At 37.7% G+C, this 22,407-nt stretch overlaps 1 protein-coding gene across 1 annotated transcript in view; it reads right to left on the bottom strand.

Annotated features, from left to right (window-relative positions):
- Positions 1-13,273: 13,273 nt before the first annotated feature.
- The window catches only part of LOC124616586 (NEDD8 ultimate buster 1-like), a 118,435-nt gene continuing 109,301 nt past the window's right edge, over positions 13,274-22,407 (bottom strand). The window contains exon 11 of the mRNA XM_047144910.1: positions 13,274-14,046. Coding sequence (XP_047000866.1) covers positions 13,820-14,046 — 227 coding nt within the window. The 3' untranslated portion in view covers positions 13,274-13,819. The remainder of the gene's footprint in view (positions 14,047-22,407) is intronic.

Below are 22,407 nucleotides of genomic sequence, written 5' to 3' on the forward strand. Positions count from 1 at the left end.
AAGCATTGGACAGAGAAGTAAAGTTGCAAGGATTTTCTGTGATCATACAAAAGCCTTTGATCCATAAACCAGGCCTTGCTTGTCTGCAAATTAGATAAATATGGGCTTAAGGGCAATGCTTTTAAATGGCTTGCACTGTACTTGCAGATCAGGCAACAAAGGTTAACTGTCACTTCAAATGCAGTGAATTATTATTCTAAATGGAGTACAGTATCACAAAGTTTGCTTTAAGGCTCCATTTTAGAGCCACTCCTGTTCCTATGCTACGAAAATGACTTACCTATCAATATAATTCCTTGTCAGTTTTCTGTTTGCAGATGGTACTTCCGGTTTAATTGAAGATGATGCAGAAAAGATTCCAAGCTCTATCATGAATATATTGAATACCCCGAAAAACTGGTTCCAGTTAAAGGGGTTGAAACTGAACATTTCAAAACCAAACATTTGAAGGGTGTGGAACTTATAATACAACTTAATAATCAACTTATGGAAGAAATTGACACCATCAAATTCCTTGGACTAAATGTGGACAAGAATTTAAGCTGGAATACATATATTGACTTCCTGTCAAATAAACTAAGCAGTTTTGAATTTGCAGTGCAAATACAGGTAAATTCTACTGACACCAGTACACAGACAGTAGCATATCATAATTATTTTGAATCTCATTAGGTACAGTATAATTTTTGTGTGAAGTTCAAATAGTGTATCTCAAACACTGAAACTGCAGAATAAAATTATCAGTTACATGTGTACTGCACAGTGAAAAAAAATTTTTTTTGAGGAGAACCGATTTAACTACAGAGACAATGTGAGAAAACAGAACTTATGTTACCCACACACAAATTGAAGTTATATGCATGGACTTCACAGTATATGAGGTTGATAATATATAACAAATTAATACACAAGAACATTCTAAAAATACAGCAGATTCTGTGGGAGGAATACTTCTGCTTGGTAGAATAATTCATAGAGGATGAAATGATAGTTTTTGCAATTTTTTTTTATTGTATGTATGCATATAAAACAAAATTGTATTATTGTTAGGATGCTATTATTATTATCATCAGCCAAGTGATTTCATCTCAAATCGTACAGGTCATATAAACTCATGGACATGAATTTCTCTCCAAAAAATATATATTAGACCTCTATGATGTAAGTGTTAAGAAATATAGTATTTTCGTTTTATCTTAAATTTTGTAAATGGTATGGCCCTTTGAAAAATATACATTTTGTACATAACTCTTAAAACAGTAGAGAACAACAACAATAACAAAAAAATACTAATAAACCAAAAGTACTGAAGACCTGGCAGATGTTTTGCGTTAAGGCTCCCTCTTAGTTTGCTGAAATTTTGTTGACTCCCGTACTGTTATGGGCTTCCTTTAACATACAAATTTACGGCAAAAATACGAAATTTAAGTTACTTTTTCCTCTTAATTTCTTTTCTAATTTAGAAAGTCACAAAATGCTATCTTTTCTGTCATATTACCAGATGCCAGTATCTTCTCTGCTCCAGCTATCTGTATTATGTAAATCTTTATTACTAAAAATGTAAAATTTTTTTACAAATTATTTACTCAAAAACTCCCATCCAAAAACTTTTAAGAATTAAACAAAATATTATTTGTTTAATATGTTGGTAGCAGTGCAAACACTTTGGGCAGTATTTTTCTGTGTAAAGCATTAATAATTTTTCAACATTCTGCATATTTCACATCACTGGACTTCTGGTGTAAAATATGCATATTGGCAACACTATTTCCAGTGCTCTTCTGTTTATAAGTGAGAACTTGCACATAAACCATTCTGCATTGAGTTTTGTTTGAACTTTTTGTTAGATACAATTTCAGCTAGGAAATACAGTGGTGAAAGAGTGAGGCATGTGGACTATGAAAAAAGACACAAAAAGGAGGTGTTAAAGAAAAGTGAAAAACACTTCACAGTTGTTGGAAATCTGTCAGATGTATTGAAGAAATATCTTCATACTCAAGTAATGGTATTAGCACCATATCCATTGTGCAGGAATTGCAACACTCACTGCAAGAAGAAATTTAGTGACAACTCACCTGAATGATCACCATCAACTGAATGTGAAACTGAAGAAGACAGTGCAGATATTTACATTCTTGTGTGTTAAGCTGTTGATGCATTGAATGTTACTATTTCTGCTGTAGCCCCTATGATATCCCCCTTAAACATCCAGGAAAGGTAAGAAGCAGAAGATAAAAGCAGTACGAAAAAAGAAAAATGGAAGAAATTGAAAAACTTTTACACAAGCAACATCTCCAAAACTTTGTGAAGTGTATAATGTAGATGCACTTGGTGCAGCACCTGAGGATAGTGATATGTGCATGAAATGTGATGTGTGGTTTCAAAACCTAAATACTGCTATCTCAGCAGCCACCTATACTGTGAAGGTGCAGTTACTGACACTGATATCAGGTAGCTACTCTAAGCATCAGATATGGAAATACATACCCACTTCCTCACATTATTTGATTTCAAGAGCTCGTTAAATGAAGAATGAGAAAGTTATTTGGGCATACCCAGATTATTACTGTGGGCATTCTTTGCAAGACGATACGCTTACAGTTGCTCTGGAATATTAGCTAAGTAATGACAAAGATTGCAGCAGGCAAAGTCCTAACCAGGCTGATGTTATCTCTATTAGTGAAAAATGGCAAAAAAATTAAAAAGGTAAAAAAGATATATGACAAGATTAATGAGAGAAGCATATCTCCTAATGAAAAAGGAGAACCCGAGTTTAAAAACTGGGCTCATAAAATTCTACTCCTTACGACCAAAACGGGTAAAACGCCAGCCAGTGAAGGAAGTATGCACACGTATTTACTGCATTAATTTGAAACTTGTTTTTGCCATACGCAGTGTCATAGGAAAATAGTATGCAGAGATGGACCTGATTCTTTTGTGTATATGTCAAGAGTCACAAGATAAATGTTGGTTGCAGGAGTGTGCAATGTGTTCTGGTGCTTAAGTGATGACTACTGAAGCAGTAAAGCTTCAGGATACTGACAATGATGTAACCTACGCATTGTGGGAGGGAGGAGAGTTGGTGAAGAAGACAGTAGAGCCAGAGAAATTTGTTACAGATGTTAGACATTGGGTCATGAAAGGAATAGCTCACCATCATATAGAGACCAGCAATAGCAGAAGTAAAATCAGCCACATCTCAGAATAGTGACACATTAGTTCTTATTTTGGCTTTCTGAGAGCTAGTCTGCTTCTTTGCAGAACGAAATTCAAAGTTACGACTGGCACATATCACTGATATCAATATTCACATGTGTTGCTCACTTCCTTGGAACATCACACTGTTTTGCTATTGTGAGAGATGATTTCACTCATGACAGTGCACATGCATGCTACACTGTCACCATGATAATTGATGACATAGCATCTATAGGCCACACATTTCCTGAACAGGCGTATGTGACTGAAGTGCAGCATCTCATTTTAAAAACTGCTTTCAGCCTTATGAGCTTGGTCAGCACTGTAGTACAGGAATTATGACAAAAAAAAAAAAAAGAAGATATTTTCAGCAACAGGTCATGGAAAAATGAATGTGATGGGGTGGGAGTTCTCTTTAAACATCTTGCAACAAGATTTAATGTCCAGAATGAAGTTGTTGATGCTATAAGAGATACTACTGGATTTGTACACACCATATCAACATTAGTAACAAACATGAAACACTTAATTCTAAATGAAAATACATTAAGGGACTTCCATTTAAAAAAGAGATAAGAGTGGTCTGCTATGAAGCCTGTGGTAGAAATTCAATTAAGTCACTACTGGGTTGCATCCCAGAGTGGCACATACATTGCAAGAACAGTTCTTCATGAAATGCAGCCTGTTACTGTGTGTGAAATGCAGAGACCACATTATACATCAGAGGACTTTATAGTAAGCCACTCCTTTATGACACCTCACGGTCCTGCTAATGCTTTCAAATGGCTGTCGTCATAAGATCAGTGTACAGTTCCCATTTCCCAAGTACTGCCCTTTTTGGGTCATCCCTGTCCGTGTGCAAATTCAGCTCGGCAATACAAGTTCAATGAGAAGCAGATGGGAAAAAAAAACTCTTTTCAACAGTGCAGTGTTGATTGTTATGTTTTAGGCAATTTTTATTCATGGAAAGTCATGAAGAAGTAAAATCATAACAGAAGACAATAATAATTTGTGTTAATTTTTGAATATCATCATAAAAAGAAAAATGGGTATAAATATTATATGTCTCTTTCTGTTATAAAATGCTTTCGAAAAAATTATGAACTGTTTTCCCACTCACTTATAATGTTGTAAAGTAATTATTTTGATTCAGAAATACCAGTTTTGCATGACATTCATTTAAAACCAGCGTTCAGTTTAAATATTTAAGTGTCCATTATTTTTTGACTTTGAGAGTAGAGCTAGATCAATCCAAAAAATTTCCCACATTTTGTACAGACAAGTATTGCCCACTCTGATTGTATATTCCCTAAGTACAATGACCAACAAACATACCATGAAATTTTTATAACATTCAGAATGGGGGTTTTGGGGGAAAATAATTTCTAAATAACCAAAAAATTTCAGATTCTTCCACTTTTACATATAAATATTTTGACAGTTTAAAGATTTAATGCATTAACATCATAGCAATCCTACCACTTCATCATTTCTCAAGTCAATTAACATCCTGTGACTATTCATATTTTCAAAACATAATTCTGAAATTCACAAAAAGTTACAAATTTTCATAGTTTACTAAAAAAAAAAATACAACTCAGAAGTGTGTATGTATTAATCATGTCTCACAGTATTGGGAACAAAGTATTTATTGAAAATAAATTCAGATCTCTTTTTCAATTTTCATGAGTTATTGTCAGTGAGAAGCCTTGGGTAAATGACTAAAATCTACTTTTTGTTTAAATGTCAGAACTTCTGGTAATACTAATAAAAAGGTTTGTTCAGTGTCTAAAATATGGTAGGAATTCTCTACCCAGTTTATTTATTGGGTAATTATCAAAACCGTAAAAAGCATTGTTTGTGTTGCATATTTGATGTAAATTCCTGTCAACTTGTTATTCACACTGAATTGTATGTACTGATAGAATGATATAAGATGATTTTTAATTTAACATGTAAAACCAACGCTATCGACAATGTTCCAATTGTCATGAAATGTATATAAGCAATCAAGTTATGAAAGGTGGGACTCACTGTTGTTCTAACTTCCACAATGTTGAACTGTGTCGTATTGTGAAATAAAATGTTTTTAAAGATTTCTTGACACATCCTGACGTTATTTCACATTACACGTAGTACAAACCTAAAATGTGAATTCAGTTCTTGGCAAGATCTCCAGGACCATGAGCACATTTAAGCTAAGTGTTATTTATTACTGACTTACACTACCGATATAAACGTTTACCTTTATCAATCACATTACATTTCAAAGTGAATGGAATATGTAAGTGCCATCCAAAATGCAAAAAGAAATGTAAAAATGTGGTGGAGGAGCTGTGACCTGTGGTAACACTGGACAAAGGGCTAATGTTTTAGCTTTCAGGTACTCTGAATGTGCAAAAATTAGAATATGAAATTACAAATAGAATCCAACTAACACAAATTAAGTCTGTGGAATGAAATGCAGAAGCCAAACTGTATGGACAGAAATTGAATTTTTGGATCCGAAACCAGATGTGTGATGATCAAAAATGTGGACATCACGGCAAACAAGATAAGTAGTCTTCAAATTCAATTTTATTTATGAGGGACATTTCATGAATAATGCACACTAATTTTTTTACTTGTTTTTTTTTTTTTTTTTTTTTTTTTTCTTCAATATCTCTTTACAGTCCTTCAATATAATCTCCCTGATTCTCTATGACTGAATCCCAACATACTGGAAGCTGTAGTATTCATTCCAGGACATCACTTCTGTTCATCTTTGAATCCATCGGGTAACAGTGCAAGAAAGCTCTTCTAGAGGAAGATAATGATGTCCAAACATAGTTTTTTTCAACTTTGGAAACAGATCAATGTCTGGCGGACACATGTCCGGGCTATAAGGAGAATATGGCTACACTTCCTGTCCATATTCGTGGAGTTTTTGGGTTGTAACATTGCTGATATGCAGGTGAGCACTGTCATGGAGAATGTGTGGCCCAGCATTGAGCAACTGAGGCTGGGTTTTGCGCATTTTTCTGCTGTGACACTTGTTCCACATGGGACTCTTTCTCGTTAAGATTCCTTGGTTATAGTTATTCGCTCGAGTGTTGATTGTGTTGAAATTTTTATTTGGAAGCGAAGAATCTAAAACTCTCCACTCACTGAACTGTGATTTCAACTCCATTTGTAATCTATGTTTAATCAATAGTGACAATTCGACACAAGAATCCTTGACTTCACGGTTTAATTATTGTTTCAGCAAGATTGCAACGCCCAAGCATTTCTGCTTCTCTTCAGCAATCATACAATGTTAGACCCATCTTGCAGAAATTTTTCTCTTTTTAAATCATTTGTAGAATATGGAAAACTGTTATGGGAATTCCTGTGGCTTCAGAGAGTTTGTCACAAATTGCACTGCAATCCTCTTCAACAACATCTGCGACAAGTTTCACACTTCCTTCATCTATTGACAGTTTTGGCCTTCTGGGTCCTGGATTATCATCATCATCAAAAATGATTAACCCAGTGTGAAACTGTACTAAGGTCCACTGTAAACTCACCTTAGGCTTCACTTAATGCACCGTGGATTTCTGTCTGGTTTTTTCCACATAAAGTTTTGGTCTTGATGTATGACCCTTGGTCTTCAGCAGTCACATTACCCGAGTCTGCAGGGTCCATTTCTATCTCTTGCCAATTTTGTATTAGAGTAAACACCAAAAAAACAAAAACACACACTTCTTTCTCAAGCTCCCAACAACATCCGTTTATGTTGCATCAAACAATCCTCAGTAATACCAATATGTGCATTATTTATTAAATGTACCTGGTACTCTGCTCAGCGTAGGGTGTTTAGGTTGTGTGATAACCTTTTTGTTCAGGTTTGTTGTAACTTACTGAAAATTAAGTTAAGAGTGAAAAGCTAAGTGCACTGTATGTAACAGAGGTGAGAGGGGGACAGCGAAAAATAGACAAGTCACAAAATGAAAGATGTAGGAAACTGAAATGGAGTGAAGAAATGAGCAGTTATTGTGAATAAATGCTGAGACAGAAGGAATTAACGAAAATTGAGGCCAGGTGGGTGGCGAGAACCAAGAACATGTTGTAGTGCTAGTTCCCACCTCCGGAGTTCTGAGAAACTGGTGTCTGGGGGAAGAATCCAGATGGTGCATGTAGAGAAACAGGCACCGAGGTCCTGACTGTCATGTTGTACAGCATGCTCTGCAACAGGATATTGTGTGTTGCCCATATATGCCCTCTGTCTATGCCCATCCATCCTGACTGATAACTGGGTGGTAGTCATGCTGATGTAAAGGGCTGAACAGTGTTTACATAACAGCTGGTATATGATGCGTCATTTCACAGGTGGCTCTCCCATTGATAGTATGTATTTTGCCAATTACAAAGCTGGAATAGGTGGTTGTAGAAGGGTGCATATGATGGGTCTTGCACTGAAGTTGGTCGCAGGGGTAGGAGCCATAGGGCAGGGAGATGGGTGCAGAAGGAGCATAGGGTCTGACAAGGATATTGTGGATACTGGGAGGGTGAAGAAAAGCTATTTTAGGTATGGTGGACACAGTTTAGTAAGTCACAGTTGCAAAATACTAACAAGAATTCTTTACAGAAGAATGGAAAAGGTAGTAGAAGGTGACCTCGAGGAAGATTCATTTGGATTCCGGAGAAATGTAGGAAGACCCGAGGCAATACTGACTTTAATGACTTCTCGTAGAATATAGGTTAAGGAAAGGTAAAACTACATTTGTAGATGCAAAACTACAACTATAACATTTGTTGACTTAGAAAAAGCTTTTTACAATGTTGACTGGAATACCCTCTCTGAAATTCTACAGTTGGCAGGGGTAAAATACAGGTAGTGAAAGGCTATTTACAATTTGTACGGAAACCAGATGGCAGTTATGAGTTGAGGGGCACGAAAGTGAGGCTGTTGTTGAGAATTGAGTGAGATAGGGTTGTAGCTTATCCCCTGTGTTATTCAATCTGTCTACTGGGCAAGCAGTAAAGGAAACAAAAGAAAAATTTGGAGTAGGAACTGAAGTCCAGGGAGAAGAAGTAAAAACTCTGAGGTTTGCCACTGACATTGTAATTCTGTCAGAGACAGCAAAGGACTTGGAAAAGCAATTGAACGGAATGGACGGTGTCTTGGAAGGAGGCTATAAGATGAACATCAGCGAAAGCACAACAAGGATAATGGAATGTAGTTAAATTAAATCAGTGATGCTGAGAGAATTAGGTTAGGAAATGATACACTCAAAGTAGTAGATGAGTTTTGCTATTTGGGCAGCAAAATAACTGATGATGGTCGAAGTAGAGGGTATAAATTTTGGACTGGCAAAGTCAAGAAAAGAATTTCTGAAGAAATTTGTTAACATCCAGTGTGTCAGGAAGCCTTTTCTGAAAGTATTTGTATGGAGTGTAGCCATGTATGGAAGTGAAACATAGATGACAAACAGTTTAGACAAGAAGATAATAGAAATGTGGTGCAGAAGATTATATGAGCAGATCACATAACTAATGGGGAAGTACTAAATAGAACTGGGGAGAAGAGGAATTTGTGGCACAATCTGACTAGAAGAAGGGATTGGTTGGTAGGACACATTCTGAGGCAACAAGGGATTACCAATTTAGTACTGGAGGGAAGCATGAGGGGTAAAAGTCTTTAGAGGCAGACCAAGAGAAGAATACAGTAAGCAGATTCAGAGGAATGTAGGTTGCAATAGTTACTCAGGGATGAAGAGACTCACGTACGATAGAGTACCATGGAGAGCTGCATCAAACCAGTCTTTGGACTGAAAACAACAACAACAACAACAACAACAACAACAACTGACAATATACTTTCCATCGGAGCTCTGAGTGGTAAAAGTTTTACACACCGATGTAGAACTTCCCGGCACTTTAGGAAACAAAATCCAGCAAAAAACAAGGCATTTTAGAAAGATCTCTGGTACATGGAAACATGTAAATGCATACTTTGGTATTACAAAAGTAGAACTATGGATTCCACTACATCAGCATGGGGACTCCTGGAGCACTGCAATCGAGATTGCATTGCACAATGTGCTTTTGGCAGCCAACCGTAGCTCATATCACGTGATCTCGACAGCCAATGACAGCAGATATTCAGAAGATAGGGCACAAAAGGCATTCAGTCAATAACATCATGATGTTAAGTAGTGCGAACACACAAATACAAAAGGTCAATTGTTTATACATACTGTATGGCTACATGAAAAGGTAAGCTTCCACATAGAATACTGGTCGTCAAAAATTTCTGCTTTTCTTTTTACTGTCACAAATGTGACAGTAAAATTTTAAATAATGACATAAATGGCTCGTCTTCTAGGTCCAAAATTTTTGTAAGTGGCTGGTCCTGAAAGTGTTAAGTTTAGAATAAGAGTCAATTGCACCACAACTTAAAAAATTCATCACGCATTCTCAGATGTAACATAACTCATCTTGTGTAAAATAAAATTTATTTTAATGATATGAATATAACAGAGGGAAACATTCCATGTGGGAAAAATATATCCAATCACCTGCCACCCTACCTAAAACCCCTTTCCTCATTACCTTAGCCAGCTTCATCCTGACCCACAACTTCTTCACTTTCGAAGGCCAGACATACCAACAATTAAATGGAACAGCCATGGGTGCCAGGATGGCCGCCTCGTACGCCAACCTATTCATGGGTCGTATAGAGGAGGCCTTCTTGGTTACCCAGGCCTGCCAACCCAAAGTTTGGTACAGATTTATTGATGACATCTTCACGATCTGGACTCACAGTGAAGAAGAACTCCAGAATTTCCTCTCCAACCTCAACTCCTTTGGTTCCATCAGATTCACCTGGTCCTACTCCAGATCCCATGCTACTTTCCTTGACGTTGACCTCCACCTGTCCAATGGCCAGCTTCACACGTCCGTCCACATCAAACCAACCAACAAGCAACAGTACCTCCATTATGACAGCTGCCACCCATTCCACATCAAACGGTCCCTTCCCTACAGCCTAGGTCTTCGTGGCAAACGAATCTGCTCCAGTCCGGAATCCCTGAAGCATTACACCAACAACCTGACAACAGCTTTTGCATCCCGCAACTACCCTCCCGACCTGTTACAGAAGCAAATAACCAGAGCCACTTCCTCATCTCCTCAAACCCAGAACCTCCCACAGAAGAACCCCAAAAGTGCCCCACTTGTGACAGGATACTTTCCGGGACTGGATCAGACTCTGAATGTGACTCTCCTGCAGGGATACGACTTCCTCAAATCCTGCCCCGAAACGACATCCATCCTTCATGAAATCCTCCCCACTCCACCAAGAGTGTCTTTCCGCTGTCCACCTAACCTTCGTAACCTCTTAGTTCATCCCTATGAAATTCCCAAACCACCTTCCCTACCCTCTGGCTCCTACCCTTGTAACCGCCCCCAGTGTAAAACCTGTCCCATGCACCCTCCCACCACCACCTACTCCAGTCCTGTAACCCGGAAGGTGTACAAGATCAGAGGCAGAGCCACGTGTGAAAGCACCCACGTGATTTACCAACTGACCTGCCTACACTATGAAGTTTTCTATGTGGGAATGACCAGCAACAAACTGTCCATTCGCATGAATGGACACAGGCAGACAGTGTTTGTTGGTAATGAGAATCACCCTGTGGCTAAACATGCCTTGGTGCACGGCCAGCACATCTTGGCACAGTGTTACACCGTCCGGGTTATCTGGATACTTCCCACTAACACCAACCTGTCAGAACTCCGGAGATGGGAACTTGCCCTTCAGTATATCCTCTCTTCTCGTTATCCGCCAGGCCTCAATCTCCACTAATTTCAATTTGCCGCCGCTCATACCTCACCTGTCTTTTAACAACATCTTTGCCTCTGTACTTCCGCCTTGACTGACAACTCTGCCCAAACTCTTTGCCTTTACAAATGTCTGCTTGTGTCTGTGTATGTGCGGATGGTTAAGTGTGTGTGTGCGCGAGTGTATACCTGTTCTTTTTTCCCCCTAAGGTAAGTCTTTCCGCTCTCGGGATTGGAATGACTCCTTACCCTCTCCCTTAATACCCTTATCCTTTCGTCTTTCCCTCTCCTTCCCTCTTTCCTGATGAAGCAACCGTTTGTTGCGAAAGCTTGAATTTTGTGTGTCTATCGACCTGCCAGCACTTTTGTTTGGTAAGTCACATCATCTTTGTTTTTAGATAAAATTTGTTTTGAAAGAAATGCTTCTCAAACCACCAATATTTTCCCGTGACCCGTTAGAACTGTTAACAGTTGTAACGTTATGGTCAGCGAAAGCAGCTTGTTGTTACAAAGTACTGAACAGTCTTCTTCCTATTAACATTGTTCTCTTGTTTATGTTTTACTACTGCAGTATTATTCTGCAGTAGTGGACTAAAGTAAAATTTTTTGTTAGAATATCAATTCTTACCAGTCAAAATTACAAAAATTTAACTTAAAATTAAAATAATGAAAAATTCCGAGAATTCAAAAAATTCCAGAGTTTATCTTGGATTTTTCCTGGATTCCCCAGTTGTCCTAAGGTGTATACCCCCTGGTTTTAGTACCAGAGATTTGCTCTAGAGTGGAAATGTTTCTTCTATGTGAGGACTATAATGGCGTAGTCAGTATACAACAAGCAGAATTAGTTCTTTTTGCAGATGACATTAGTATTATAAAGCACATATACAGAAAAAGAGGAAACAGTAAACAGTGTTCTTATGACTGATTCTGTGAATGGTCTCACTTTATATTTTAAGAAGAAACAACATATTCAGTTCTGCACATCAAGCGATACTACACCAATGATAAATGTAACAAGTGTTGAGGAAATAATAAATTGCGTTGAAACTTCAAAAATTTTAGGTATCCATAATGGTGAGCATTTAAACTGGAAAAAGCACATTATGGAACACCTATAACAACTTAGTTCATCTACATTTGTACTTAGAATCATTGCAAATCTGACGAGAGACATTCAATAATGTCATATGGAATTATGTTTTGGGATAACTCATCTTTAAGAAGGAAAGTCTTCATACCTCCAAAACATGTTGTAAGAATAATATGTGGTGCTCACCCAGATTCATGTTGTAGATATCTGTTTAAGGATATGGGCCTTCTGACTACTGCTTCACAGTATATTTATTCCCTCATGGAGCTTGTTGTAAATAATCCACCACAGTTCAAAAGGAACAGTGATGTACTTAATTACAATACTAGCAGAAAAAGTGAATCAACCAATGGAAAATCCAGTGTGAAATTTAACAATATTATGAAAAGGAAAGTTGTTACTTGCCATATAGTGGAGATGCTAAGTCGCAGGTAGGCACAACAAAAGACTGACACAAATAAAGCTTTTGATCAGTAAAGCTTTCGTCAAAAACAGATGAGACTGCAGTTGTGTGTGTGTGTGTGTGTGTGTGTGTGTATTTTTGACAAAGGCCTTACTGGCCAAAAGCTTTATTTGTGACAGTCTTTCTGTTGTGCCTACCTGTGACTCAGCATTTCCGCTATATGGTGAGAAGGAAAAGTGAGATTGATTACTCCACATTAAGGTTGTCTTTAGCACAAAAAGGGGTGCACAATGCTGCAATTAAAATTTTTGATCACTTACCTTGGGATATAAAATGTCTAATGGGTAGCAAAGCAAAATTTGGAAACAAGCTAAAAAAATTCTTCTTGAAAACTTCTCCTATTCCATGGAAGTATTTCTATTACTGAAATGCGTAAAAGTTTGATTTGTTTTAAACACAATCTAAAGGTTGTATGAAAATATGTTATTACATGTAGCAATGTTTTACCTCTGAATACTAGATTGTTGTATATGCAATCCTAAGGTTATAAAAATATTACGCTGAAGTTGGTAAGTGTTTCCTCTACAACTCAATGAATGTGTTGCCAATTTTAAATATCTTTCCCATCATAGCATCTCTAATTGTCAATTTGTGATAAATACCATTTTCTGGGAAATTCATAATGCATCAAATGCATACAAAAGACAGCTAAAAAGTATTAAGGAAATCAGAAATAAAGGTGTTTGTATTTTGTTGGCAGAAAACATTAAACATGAAAATATTAAAACCCTTGTAATCTTTTATTACAAATACAAATTATAATAAAAGACAGTTATTTAAGTCTATTCATAAGCATGAAGGTTCTTTTGTCTATGATTACTAATCACTGCAGAAGGAGCTTCTCGCTGTCAGGCTTATTTATGAGACAAAAATAACTAATTCCAGGTAACTGCCTTTTCTTTGTCAAGTTGCCAACATAATTAAACTTTTATGCCAGCTGTGTTATTCACATAAATAGTTGTATACCAAATGTTTATAACTTCCTACTCTTTCACCTATTCTCTAGTTTGCACCACCAATCTTCCAGGACTTTTTAAAGCAATAGCACAGTCTTACAGACAATGAAAGAGTATAAAATAAAGGCAGCTGCAATACAATTTCTCAGCAGTTATTATCTAAAACAAAAATCACATGATTTCAGCTACAAAAGTATATGTGTATCACAGGTAGTTAAAAAGGAATTCAGCAATATCACTCAAGATAATGGCTAGGTTTAAGTACAAAAATATCTTCAGAGGCCAAAGATACAAACACACACATTTTGTTCAGCTGTCATCTGACAAAAGTGCTTTATACTGTCTGAGGAAAGCTTCTTCCTGTTCCAGAGTGCTGTCAAGGTATTCATCATGTTCCTGGGATGAAATTCCTTCAGACAGGCGTTCATATGCTTTTAATTCTTCCTCACGCTGAAGGCTTTGAGAGCTGCTACTTGTGCTAGGGTTGCTGCTACTGTTATTGCTGCTGCTGCTTTCATCCGAACTATCTGAAACACCTGGGAAATGCCAATGTATTAAAATAATCTGTCACACAGTACACACATTCCTTCTCTTTACAAGCACATTTTAATGCAAATACTGTACAATCATGTCACCAGTGCACCTGCACACTCTAAATAGCGTCTGGAAAGAAGAGTCATCATACTCTGTTCAGCAATAAGAATAAACCTGATGTAAACATTATGCCATGTATTCTTCCGCGTTTGCTTGCCTCTCATTCGATTTCGTTTCACGTGGAGTGGAAGCCAAGTTGTGACCAGTACAGTCACGTACGATCATAAGGATACGTTTTATGCTGTGTTACACGCACACAGATTGAGTGATAATGTGTGGGACAACAGCTTTAATAGCACATTAAACCTGGACAGCAATGGCCAACCAGCATTCCAACTAGCCTGCAATGATGTGAGCAGTTGCAGTTCAGGTCTAAAAAGAGGTGGGCAAAGAAGCACAATAGCTTCAAATGTCATTTAATTTTTAAAGAGAATGAAATAATATTCAGCAAAACTCTAGCACTACTGCGGGCTTCTTAGGTGACCAGACGGAAAGCATAAAATGCTCTCATTCTCATTTGACATAGTATTATAATCAGAAACAAAAGTGACGGAAATTCCTAACTTGAAGACAGCGCAATTTTTCTGAGAAAGCCATGTGTGATGCAAAAGAACACTGCAGGGATTTCACCGTACTGCTGAATACTGAAGCCACTAAAGGTATTAATTACAGTCAGTTGCCTGGTAATCTCTTAACTCCTTCCTTATCCGAATCTGAGAAATACATTTCAGTACTGGAACTGTCATCTGTTACATTAATAACCGCATTTTCTCCTCTTCTTTTATGACGTGTTGTTCTATAACCCACCAACGTTCGGCAGTAACAAGAAAAAGCTGCATGTGTTTGGTGCAGTAGGTCTGGCAGCTTAACAATCTTGTTATTTCTTGGGACAAATACCTTAACTTGGCTCCAGATCAGTTCTGTTGAGTTCATATTGGACTGGTACAGAGGCAAACATAAAAATGCAGCATGTGTATGGTGCACTCAATGCTGTGAAAATGATTGTTTTTCATGTTCCTACAACATGTCTGTGGTATAAGACAATGGACATAGTCCGAATAAAGAGTACTTAGTACCTCATTTTTGTCTTAAAAAATTAAATTGTTATGTCTTCATAATTTAAGCAACCTTTGTTAACTGTCTTTCATAAAATATCGATAATTGAGAATTTATATTTCAAATGAAAAAAGGAATTTCACATGCAATATGTAATTAAAAACAAAAAGATGTGCATTACTCATTAAATTGATGATGAATTTTACAATGTAGACGTAGGTAATTCAAACCGAATGAGGGGGGGAGGGGGAGGGGGGGGACTCAGGCGAGACTTGAACCAGGGAACCATGTGCTACAATAAGTTACTGAGCTCTTACGCTATCGATTCTGCTGTACATCAACTTGCATTTATGTTGCAACTGTATCTAATACAGTCCCCCAGAAAACTTCAATGCTGATTTTACCTCTAAATTTATGAGAAACATTATGAACAATCTATTTCTTAGCACTTTTACACCGTGTTCCACACACGTGTTTTTCTACGGGACAGGAAGCAGCCTCAGCCATTTTCATACTGCGTATTAACACTGTGACAATCAGAGAGCAACAGTGAAGAGGCTGTGACTATACACAACTTTTGAAATAAAAACTACATAAACAAAGAGTAATTAAGAAAAATGTTGATTGCTGTTAATACATTTGAATATCTTAAAGTTTCATTTAACGCAACTTAGTAATAATATACCTAACACACAAGTAGGACCTACTCCAAGAGTGTAACACCACCTATGTATGTATGCCATGGCTCCTGACCAATCATCACATTTGTGTTTGTTTACATCAGGTTTATTCTTATGGTGAACGGAGTATAGTTGTTGAAATTTAACAGGATCAAAATGATTTTGATAAACATGGTGAGAGAAGTTTTTAAAAACTGGAGCTCTCTCTATAGCAGGAGTTTTATTAGAAATTATGATTATTAAACCCTTCCAGTACCACCTCTAAATGTTATAAGGCCTCATACATCTTAGTCAAATGTCCTCAAATCAAATAGTGGTACACGGCAAAGAGTACTTCTTACTACAATGTATAATGTTATTCCCTTACCGTTCACAAATGTGGGAGAGGTAATAAAAGTGACTACTTCTGTGTCCCTTTAAATTATTTCTATTTTCACATTACCTACAGAAGTGGGTTCCAAGGAACTGCACACCATTCCTAACAGTTTCACTGAATGCAGGTTCACACAATTATACAAACAGATCAATGTCTCTCCCTGAAACTGCCAATTCGATTTTTCAGCATACCTCTAATATGTTCTCTTACATGTCATCACCAGGCACTCCTCCCTATCACGCAAAAAAGGATGAATGACACAAAGTTGTGACTAATAAAGACAGCTACTCCTGTTCAGCGTCAGTGACTGTCACTTTGAAAGTTTGCACAATTAAGAGAGTTTCAACAATTGGAGTTCAACAGTGACCTACAAAACCAACTCTGGCATCATACTGTGGTGACCACACAACTATTGCTATTTGTTTAGCCTAGGCTACAGCCAGAAGAAATTCATCATCCCATACTGTTGCCATCCCTACAGTGTCAGGAAAGTGTGGATTTCCAGCAGGATGCTCACATTTATTACATTAGCGTATGTGAATACTGTCTTTCAAATTGCATCTGATAGCTCTACATTCACATCCCAGAATAATCGCAGGCTGTTCAGTATAGTAAAAGAGCTGTCCCAAGACAACTCATTCTGATGTGTATGACCCTGTGGTTATGATAGTATACAATTTACTATGACTAAAACTTTATTCCCCCCCATGAACCATGGACCTTGCCATTGGTGGGGAGGCTTGCGTGCCTCGGCAATACGGGTGGCCGTACCGTAGGTGCAACCACAACGGAGGGGTATCTGTTGAGAGGCCAGACAAACGTCTGGTTCCTGAAGAGGGGCAGCAGCCTTTTTAGTAATTGCAAGGGCAACAGTCTGGATGATTGACTGATCTGGCCTTGTAGCACTAAACAAAGCGGCCTTGCTGTGCTGGTACTGCGAACGGCTGAAAACAAGGGGAAACTACAGCTGTAATTATTCCTGAGGCCATGCAGCTTTACTGTATGATTAAATGATGATGGCGTCCTCTTGGGTAAAATATTCCGGAGGTAAAATAGTCCCCCATTTGGATCTCCGGTCGGGGACTACTCAGGAGAACGTCGTTATCAGGAGAAATAAAACTGACGTTCTACGGAACGGAGCGTGGAATGTCAGATCCCTTAATCGGGCAGGTAGATTAGAAAATTTAAAAAGGGAAATGGATAGGTTAAGGTTTGATATAGTGGGAATTAGTGAAGTTTGGTGGCAGGAGGAACAAGACTGTTGGTCAGGTGAATACAGGGTTATAAATACAAAATCGAATAGGGGTAATGCAGGAGTAGGTTTAATAATGAATAAAAAAATAGGAGTGCGGATAAGCTACTACAAACAGGATAGTGAACACATTATTGTGGCCAAGATAGACACGAAGCCCACACCTACTACAGTAGTACAAGTTTATATGCCAACTAGCTCTGCAGATGATGAAGAAATTGATGAAATGTGTGATGAGAGAAAAGAAATTATTCAGGTAGCTAAGGGAGACGAAAATTTAATAGTCATGGGTGATTGGAATTTGAGAGTAGGAAAAGGGAGAGAAGGAAACATAGTAGGTGAATACGGATTGGGGATAAGAAATGAAAGAGAAACCGTCTGGTAGAATTTTGCACAGAGCGTAACTTAATCATAGCTAACACTTGGTTCAAAAATCATGAAAGAAGGTTGTATACATGGAAGAAGCCTAGAGACACTAAAAGGTATCAGATAGATTATATAATGGTAAGACAGAGATTTAGGAACCAGGTTCTAAATTGTAAGACATTTCCAGGGGCAGATGTGGACTCTGACCACAATCTATTGGTTATGAACTGTAGATTAAAATTGAAGAAACTGCAAAAAGGTGGAAATTTAAGGAGATGGAACCTGGATAAACTGAAAGAACCAGAGGCTGTACAGAGTTTCAGGGAGAGCATAAGGGAACAATTGACAGGAATGGGGGAAAGAAATACAGTAGAAGAAGAATGGGTAGCTTTGAGGGATTAAGTAGTGAAGGCAGCATACGATCAAGTAGGTAAAAAGATGAGGGCTGGTAGAAATCCTTGGGTAACAGAAGAAATATTGAATTTAATTGATGAAAGGAGAAAATATAAAAATGCAGTAAATGAAGCAGGCAAAAAGGAATACAAACGTCTCAAAAATGAGATTGACAGGAAGTGCAAAACTGCTAAGCAGGGATGGCTAGAGGAAAACTGTAAGGATGTAGAGGCTTATCTCACTAGGGGTAAGATAGATACTGCCTACAGGAAAATTAAAGAGACCTTTGGAGAAAAGAGAACCACTTGTATGAATATCAAGAGCTCAGATGGAAAGCAGGTGTTGACAGATGTGAAAATTACCGAACTATCAGTTTAATAAGTCACAGCTGCAAAATACTACCGTGAATGGAAAAACTGGTAGAAGTTGACCTCGGGGAAGATCAGTTTGGATTCCGTAGAAATGTTGGAACACGTGAGGCAATACTGACCTTACACCCTATCTTAGAAGAAAGATTAAGGAAAGGCAAACCTACGTTTTTAGCATTTGTAGACTTAGAGAAAGCTTTTGACAGTGTTGACTGGAATACTCTCTTTCAAATTCTAAAGGTGGCAGGGGTAAAATACAGGGAGCGAAAGGCTATTTGCAATTTGTACAGAAACCAGATGGCAGTTATAAGAGTCGAGGGGCACGAAAGGGAAGCAGTGGTTGGGAAGGGAGTGAGACAGGGTTGTAGCCTCTCCCCGATGATATTCAATCTGTATATTGAGCAAGCAGTAAAGTAAACAAAAGAAAAATTCGGAGTAGGTATTAAAATCCATGGAAAAGAAATAAAAACTTTAAGGTTCGCCGATGACATTGTAAATCTGTCAGAGACAGCAAAGGACTTGGAAGAGCAGTTGAATGGAATGGACAGTGTCTTGAAAGGAGGATGTAAGATGAACATCAACAAAAGCAAATGAGGATCATGGAATGTAGTTGAATTAAGTCAGGTGATGCTGAGAGAATTAGATTAGAAAATGAGACACTTAATGTAGCAAAGGAGTTTTGCTATTTGGGGAGCAAAATAACTGATGATCGTCAAAGTAGAGAGGATATAAAATGTAGACTAGCAATGGCAAGGAAAGCGTTTCTGAAGAAGAGAAATTTGTTAACATCGAGTATAGATTTAAGTGTCAGGAAGTCGTTTCTGAAAGTATTTGTATGGAGTGTAGCCGCCATGTGTGGAAGTGAAACATGGACAATAAATAGTTTGGACAAGAAGAGCATAGAAGCTTTCGAAATGTGGTGCTACAGAAGAATGCTGAAGATTAGATGGGTAGATCACGTAACTAATGAGGAAGTATTGAATAGAATTGGGGAGAAGAGGAGTTTGTGGCACAACTTGACAAGAAGAAGGGACCGGTTGGTAGAGCATGTTCTGAGGCATCAAGGGATCACAAATTAAGCATTGGAGGGCAGTGTGGAGGGTAAAAATCGTAGAGGGAGACCAAGAGATGAATACACTAAGCAGATTCAGAAGGATGTAGGTTGCAGTAAGTACTGGGAGATGAAGAAGCTTGCACAGGATAGAGTAGCATGGAGAGCTGCATCAAACCAGTCTCAGGACTGAAGACAACAACGACAAAACTTTATTCATGTGAGCCCACTTTTTTAGAATGTTTAGCTTTCATATTCAATCAGGATATTACAGAGCTAGTATTATTTTGCATGGGCCATCAAACCAAGAGCAAATTTGCAAGCAGCAGAAATTGGTTAGCCTTAATATACAAGTCTAGAAAACAATTAAATAAAAACAGTACAATAAATTGCTGGCAGATTCAAACAAATGGTATAAAGATGGACAAAAATCAAAAATAATACAATAATAATGCCTCTGTACAAAATACACACAAATAAAGCATATCTAGTGTCAACCAGCAAACAATTGGACTGCTAGTGTCAACCAGCAAACAATTGGACTGCTAGTGTCAACCAGCAAACAATTGGACTGCTAGTGTTACAGGTATTGAAAGGAATATGGAATCGTTTATCATGACACATTATCATAGCAAGAAAATTTTCTATATCCCATTGCATAGGAATAATTTTATCCCATTTTAATCGCTGCCGTTCCTTTGAATAATTACTGCAATGAGTCATACGTAGTGAAGCAGGGCACTTTGACTGACATTCAAGTGTTGGCAGAATCAAAACCTTCAAATAATGCAACCACTTGTGACTGCTTTCTAACTGCAGCATTTGTACTAGTCTCTACAATAATATTTTGCTGATTTATAAGAAATGTTAGGTAATGTCTTATTCCTTTCCTGTAATTCTACATTTTCCGTATACTTTCATTACATCAGATACCTCAAAATAGACATTTTCCCTCCAATTTCTTCTTAATCCACTCTTTTATCTTTCTCTTGCATAGTCTGTTAGCTGTTCTCCTTAATTCTCTATATTATGCCACATTATTTCTGGTTTCTCTCTGTAGCACTTTTATTCTTGCCCTGTTCTTTTTCTCTGATGCTGACCTGCAGTCTTCGTCAAACCATTTCTGGCTTCTTATGTTTGTTCTTATACCTACTATTTCTTCTGCAGCATCTGTAATGGTTTTTTAAATCTTGCTCCATCTTTTGTCTACTCCTACTGCAGTCTGTTTACTGCTCAATTTTTTGCTTATTGTTACTTGGAAATTTTTTACTTCCGGTGGGATTTCAGTTTGTCCGTATACCAGTTCATCTTCCATTTGTTAATCTCCTCTCTCATGACTGATTTTATCATAAAGTGGTCTGAGTCACAGTTTAGTCCTCTGCAGCTCCAAACATCTATAACTGGTGTGGAGTGGCATGCAACCACTAAAATACGGCCAATCTGATTGACTACTGTATTTACTCGAATCTAAGCCGCACTTTTTTTTTCCGGTTTTTGTAATCCAAAAAACCGCCTGCGGCTTAGAATCGAGTGCAAAGCGGAAGTTCTGAAAAATGTTGGTAGGTGCTGCCACAACTAACTTCTGTCGTCGAATATATGTAGTGCTTCGCAGGCACAAAGATGAATACTGGCACCAAAACCTTTGCGTCAGTAAATAAATTAAAAAAAAAAAAAAGGGTGGAAGACGAGCTTTTTTTTCTCCGCCCTGAGTTTTGACCACTGCATTTTCATACATTATCCAACGAAGTAAATACAAATTCCTATTGTTCATCTTCGAATGTAGCAGCATTTCAATGTACTACGAAAATCCGACTGGCAAGACTGTTTGGGATGTCTTTCATATGGCCAACTCTGCATTCTGAATTTTTTTCTACCTGTGAGAAGAGATGGTTGCTAATAGGAACTTTTATGAATTGTGAACACATGCAGTATTCTCTTCACCATAATAATAATAATAATAATAATAATAATAATAATAATATGAATATAAACATTTTGCCATGTATTCTTTCGTGTTTGCTGCTATCTCATTTAAATCCTGTCTGCCTAATAAACTACGAAACTAGAGTGAGACAACAACAAACGCGGAAGAATATACATATCATGTCATGTTTACATTCGTATTATTCTTATGCCGAATAGTGATACAGTCAGAAATGAAGCACGGCAATTGATTAGATTTTTAAATCTAAGATGACTAATTTCTGTACAGAATGTAATGTACTAAAGAGGCGCCTGCAAAGATTGTCAAATGGAGAAAAATTTTCGCTAAACTCTCGTTCAGAACATCTTCTATCACACGCAGTCTATTATTTGGTTCTTGTTGATCATTATCAAAGAATGCAGCAGTGTAAGTAACAACAAATATCAGTCTCTTGCCATTGTTTCACTAAAGCGTCGGTAGCATGCACAAAAGCAAGCCATGCCGCGAGCGGCGACAGGTCGTAAACACTCATTATCGGAATGCGACAAACAATGCATGACACAGTACAGTAATGCATTTTCAGCTATGAGGGACGTAAACACCTATAACAAAGAGAACGGCACTTATCAGATCAAAGAAAAATAAGAAATCAATTCAAACCAGATGAAGCACATGAAAAAGTAAGGGTACCCGTATAAATACGAACGGAGCACCTGACGCACAGCAACGGCTACCTGGTAAAGCTTAACTGCTAAGCTTACGACTCGAACCAAACTACTGTAGCTGTATCGTCATTCTCTCAACCTAAATTGTGTCTCATATTACAATGGGCCAACT

The sequence above is a fragment of the Schistocerca americana genome, chromosome 1 (assembly GCF_021461395.2).
Source record: "Schistocerca americana isolate TAMUIC-IGC-003095 chromosome 1, iqSchAmer2.1, whole genome shotgun sequence".
Lineage (NCBI taxonomy): Eukaryota > Metazoa > Arthropoda > Insecta > Orthoptera > Acrididae > Schistocerca > Schistocerca americana.